Source organism: Melozone crissalis, unplaced genomic scaffold (genome assembly GCF_028551555.1).
Source record: "Melozone crissalis strain CALT ecotype California unplaced genomic scaffold, PUWL_Pcris_2 ptg000013l_1, whole genome shotgun sequence".
Taxonomy (NCBI): domain Eukaryota; kingdom Metazoa; phylum Chordata; class Aves; order Passeriformes; family Passerellidae; genus Melozone; species Melozone crissalis.
Window position 1 is genome coordinate 50845789 of NW_026535791.1, and position 6000 is coordinate 50851788.

General features: G+C 36.9%; 1 protein-coding gene across 1 annotated transcript in view; it reads left to right on the forward strand.

The window, feature by feature from the left end:
* The window catches only part of ANKRD10 (ankyrin repeat domain 10), a 37360-nt gene extending 31877 nt beyond the window's left edge, over nt 1–5483 (forward strand). Inside the window, exons 5-6 of the mRNA XM_054272109.1 lie at nt 874–969; nt 3838–5483. Of these exons, the coding sequence (XP_054128084.1) occupies nt 874–969; nt 3838–4304 (563 nt within the window). The 3' untranslated portion in view covers nt 4305–5483. The remainder of the gene's footprint in view (nt 1–873; nt 970–3837) is intronic.
* The last annotated feature ends 517 nt before the right edge of the window (nt 5484–6000 follow it).

Consider the following 6000-nt stretch of genomic DNA (forward strand, 5'->3'; position numbering starts at 1 on the left):
GCCTCTGCACAGATGCTTTGGGTGTTCTGTGTGAGGTGTGATGGAGGGCATTCCTGGAACTGAACCTTGGAACTGGCCAACATGAAACTGCACTTATATATTCCTCTAGTTAACAAAAAAAGTCTTTCCTGGTTTAGGGTAATTTGAAGCCTGCTGATCCAAGGGCCCTGACGTCATTTAAGCCCTCAGCAATCTCTTTGGCCCTGGAACAATTCAGGACTTAGGGTTCTTTAAAAATTAGTAGCTTATGAAAATTTTGGTTGTGCCCAAGATAATAGGAGCTGAATTGCAGTCCACCAAAGCAGGCATTTACAACATAACATTGAGAGTGTGTGCAGTGTGTGTGTAGAAAAGTGTGTCAATGTCAGTGTGAGAGCAGGGCAGGGCCTGCTGGGATAGTAGTGGAGCAATTCTATGGATAGGTACAAGAAGTAGTAGTGAAATCAAGCCCGTCTTGCTTATTAAAGCATTCCCCCCAGCAGTCTAACCCCTTGGCAGTTTCTTTCAGAGACAGTTCTGCTTGTTCAGCTCTTGAAGAGATCTCTGGGAGTGGTCTGGTGTGGATAAGGGTGGGGTTTTGGGACCTGGCCCTTGAGAATGAAAAAGGGAGCAGTCTAAACTGACAGTAGACAAATGTAAGTTGGGCAATGTGCTGGTTTTGCCACAACCCCTGTAAAGCCTAAGTATGAGTAACTTAAATTTCTCCTCATTCAAGCTATTTGTACATCCTGCTAGTAACTTTATTATGTAGGTGCAAAGTCTGATAGGTACCCTGGTAATTTTCTGGTTTGCTTTAATAATCAAAGTGCTCATCTTTTTGTTGGCTGAGTTTTCAAGTGGGCACTTATGACTAAACATGACTTTTTCTGTCAGCTTACAGCTTTGATGGCTTAATACCAATGCTGAATGGAGGAGCTGAGGACGATGCTGACAATATGCACGTTGATAGAGAGTTTGCTGTTGTATCAGGTGGGAGTGGACAGTTTGCTGTTAACTACAACAACACTCAAATGGTTGAAGACACCAAACAACAGGAGAGTACTTCTGTTGGACCAAAAGAAATTGAAATATATACTGTTTCTGCAATGCAAACTCCTTGTCGTTGCAAGAATCAATATGCATTTTATTTTTAATTTAAGTATAAAACTTAGTCCTTTATTTTTGCACATTGTTGTCTGGAGTCTTGAAAACTATTGTATTGCTGTAACACCCATTATATTGGGAGTTTAGTAGATATCAAAAAATTAGCTGTTTCATGCAATGTATTGTAATGGTGAAAGAGAAGGTTTATTAGTAATTTCTTAACATTTCAAGTAAACAAGTCCACGATGGCTGTTTCACTTTTAACCTGAGGCTTGTATTACATTGTGCCTTGCATCTAGTTGCTATAATTTTGAGTTAAAGGAAATTCAGAAATAAGTTAAATTATTTGTTTAATTTTGATTGAGTAGATAGTAAGAAGACTTGATAGGGAAGCATATTCTAGCTTTGAAAATAACATTATGACAAAACTATATTCAAAATAGTACAATAAATACTATAGAGAATAATCTAGACATACACCTTGTCTTCAGAACTTGCTCAGACACAATGACATAAGTGCAGTATCCTGCTGTGGGGTTTTTTATGTAAATAGAAGACCAGACATCACAGTTCTAATCTACTATTTAGAACTAGTGTACCTGGGAAAACAGATTTTGTGTTTTGTACCAATCATAATGAAACAGTCAAAATGTTACTAGGATTGTTCTATATTAATGCTCTAGATTTTTTAAGGGCTGCTTAATCAAGATGCTTTTGGTGATGGGATGTGTATAGAGTTTGATTAAAACTGTCTTGGGTCAGCCTTTTTTGCACTTTGTAGTTTAAGACATGGAGTTACTACAGTCGTGCATTATTACATTCAGAAATTAATTTCTTATTTATCAATTTTTTCTGCCAGAAGTATGTTTATGCTTTGTACCACAGATCCAAGTCAACAAAGGGAATGATAATAGTAGATATTTTAATATATTAGGAATAGATATACATATATATAATCAATACTTTAAAAGTAGACTATGGTATTTTCCAGTGATAATTACTAAGTGTTCTTATTTATGGAAAAATTATTTTATTTCATAAATATATACTATTGCTGTATTACTACAGGTGCTCGTTTTTAACCAATAATAACATTCTATAATTATCACTAAAACTATTCATTAGCTACTTTTGCATATTACCTAATAGAAGTGCCAGATTTATTAAATTTGATTTGGCAAAACCAGCCTATAATGGTTTATTTTTAAACAGTTTGCACTTTTCAGTTAATAAACACTATATGAAACTCCTTCTGTGCGTTTTTATCACTGAAGTATTAACTGTGATGTCGTGATGGGTTTATGGGGTTTTTTTTCCACTTTTAATGAGAATTCATGGTTAGTGAGGTTGGCTGATGTGGTTATTTTAACTGATGTAGGGTCTAAATGGGGAACTCCAGTTAGTACATTCAGGGAGTTACAAATTGGACACGTTTCTTGTGTAACATACTGGTGTCTGTGAAGTATCAGTGTTGTAATTCGTGCTTCAAATAATAGCCATGCAAAAAACAGACAGAACCAAACTCCAGATTCTTCCTTGTCAGACAGTGGTACTCATTATGTGTCACTTAAATGGGAACCCGGTGTTATACAAATGTGGGAAGTTGCCCACAGACTAAATTAACTGAATTAATTTGCATACACGCAGTAAATGCAATCCTGTTTTGCACATGGGTTTATGCGTTCATGGAGGCATAAACATATGTGCATGTATCCAAGGGTAATCACAGAATGTAAAATCTTAAAATGTCACCACATAGCTCTGTAGTTGCTATGTTTGCCTTGCTCATCTTTACCAATATAAACATAAATTATATTTTAAAGGCAGAATGTGTCATGCATTTTTTGTGCTAGTACTTTTGAGTACCACTGCAAAAACATGCAGTTCAGACAGACTGATGAAATCTGTTCATGGAAACAAAACCTACTGTACTAATTACTAACTTCAAAGGGGAAATTACTTCAAAACAGTCAGTGATTTTTGCATGCACATTTTTAGAATTTTGTTTCCTACTAGTATTTTTTAGTCTTCTCTGCACTCTGCTGTTGCTGTTGTATGGCATTTTGCATGTGGATTGTGCACATGCTGTTATAAACATAGCATTAAATACAAACCTGCCCAGTATGTTATTTAGCAGGCTGCTAGGTACATTGAAGTACTTTCTGAATAAAGGAACTTGGAAACATTTTATATTAGCACTCTAATGTAACATTTCTTTATGTGACTTACTTCAGTGCATCCTGTACTCTGAGAGTTACAAATAAAAAGAAAAAAAAAGCCACAGTTAAATTACAGCTGCAAAATGGAAAAAAACCCACCCTTCACCATCTCACAGATACTCAGTTCTTGTATGTACATAACCTTCCATCCCAAGAGAGCATTACAATTAAGGTGGAAAGATCACTTTTATTCCTCCTTTGAAAACACTGTCCAGAATGTTGTCAGCTGCACTTCTTACAGTTAAATGAAAAAAAAAATCTGAGAAGTTCACATTGTCTTTGCAAAGATCAATATAGGCATATTTTCAAAACAAATGTGGATATATAGTTGCATTTTCAACTTAAGAATCCATGCCACAAATTTACTGGTCAGATCTCCTTACTTGGAACTGCCTGCATTGTTATAAAGAAAGGATAGATTTATTTTCAAAGCTGTGTATGGAAACATTTTTAAGTAAGTGAAGTATAGTGGAGACGTTTTGATGTATTTCGATTTACTGTTAATTGTTGGTGACAGGTGTATTTCTTAATGCAGATATGAATAGCAGTAGCTCCATATTGAGTGCACTGACAAATGGATGTGCCATCAATGGACACTTGGATTTCAGCGCCGCCCAGCAGCTCGGTGGGATGGACGCCAGGCGTGAGGAGTGCTTGGCACTGGCACCCAACGGCGCCGTTCCTGGGGTCACCTCTCCCAGCCGGCACCGGCTGCACACCGCCAGCGGCACCGAGGAGCCCGAGAAAGCCATGAGCAACTCCACTGATATGTGTGGGTCCCTGCACCTCAATGGGAGCCCCAGTAGCTGTGTTTCCAACCGGCCCTCCTGGGTGGAAGACCCTGGGGACACTTTGCACTATGGACACTATCATGGTTTTGGGGATACTGCTGAAAGCATCCCTGAACTCAGTAGTGTTGTTGAGCATTCCAATTCTGTCAAGGTCGAACAGAGATATGACAATACTGTCCTAGGTACAATGTATTTGTACCACGGTTCCTAGACGAATGACATTTATATCAAACCATATTGAAATTGTTACCAAATGAAACTGGGGGGACAGAATCCTCATATAGCATTAAATTTGAAGATCGCAACTTGTTGCTATTTTTACACTTTGTTTATATGAAAAGTAAACCTTTAATTTGATGGCCTTATACAATAGTTGTAGTTTGTTGCATGTATGGGGCTTATTTAGTGATAAAATAGGTGCTGTCATGATGGAATGTTTATTTTTATTTTTTTATTATGGAATGTTCTGGTTTTGTATTTTTTTTCTAAGCTTGTGAACACTATCTTTCCCTTTTTAGAGCTGTTTTCCCTTTTATTAAAACAATGTTTAACTGAATTTTGTGAAGAAAATGCTACATATGTGCATCACTTAGAGGTAATTTTTTTTCTTTTCCGTATCTTCTGCTGAAGCTATGGTAGCAATATCAATGCCAGCTCTCACTATGCAAGGTTGAAAGTGGCAATCTTCTGGAGCTTCTCTGACTTTATAGTTTGTACATTTGTTTGGTATAATTAGATGTTCATCTTTAAATTTTTTGAACGAGTTGTTTAAAAAGCGGAGACAAATTTGGAAAGAGTTGCTGTTCACTTTCTGTAGCGTAGAAATGCTTTCTGTTGTTGTTGGGCTCTTTGCATTACAGAGTGGGGGCGTGGGCTGCCTTTGTTCGGTCGCAGTTGGGTGTGCCTCAGGTTAGCTCTGTGGTGGGTTTCTTTGGCTTCTCTCCTTTGTGCGCTTGATGTTTTACCATAGCTCACAGACTGGAGGCATGTTGGCACTGTTTGCTTTGTACGCAGTTTAAAATTGCTGTTACTCGTTATAGAATTTGCCAAGTCAAAGTATTTGAGTTTGACTGTCCTGGATATACATTTATTGTCTTTTTTTTTAACATATGCTTTGAAAATGTAACGTTGTGTACTCTTTGGGCTATGCTCACGGAAAATACATTGTATTTAATGCTTAATACACAAATCAAAATTCATATAAGTGCACTATATGAGCACTAATACTATAAGTTGCTGCTTGTGTTATAAGTGAAGAGTGGGGAAGAATATGGTAAATGAGATAAGCCCTCTGAATTGTGTTGATTTTTTTGTTCTTGTTTTGTTTAAAAAGGGACCTTTACAAATTGGATTTTAAAAAAATAAAGAAACATATTACATTGTATCTGAATATTTTGTTTAGATGTTATTATTTTAGCGGCAAGTTGAGAAAAAAATTCAGTAGTTTATAAGTCACAATTCTCATAATCTTGCTCAGTGCTGCTGGTGAATTTTTTCTTGTCAGTATATGAAAGCAAATGGGAACAGTCCAACAAGTTCTCCTTGACTGAATTACAGAAACAAACTGGATACCTGGTGTATGACAAGTTGCATTAGCCTTCAGCTTAAAAAATACTAGGTTAAAATACTGCCTGTCTGTAAATAAAAAAAAACTTATAGTCTCATTCATTTTTAAGCAAAGTGCTACTCATTGCAGAGAATCAGTGTTTGAATTAGCCTTTACACTCTGTATGGGTCACTAGGCCCGAGATGCTCCCAGTGTATTGAGATTGAGAGTAGGACTGACGGGAAAATTCACCAATTCTTTTGCAGACCAGCAGAACTCCTCGGTGCCTTCTGGAAACAAAAAAAAAAAAAGAAAAAAAAAGCTCATCAGTGAAAGCTGAGTGTCACCTGAGATGAGCTGC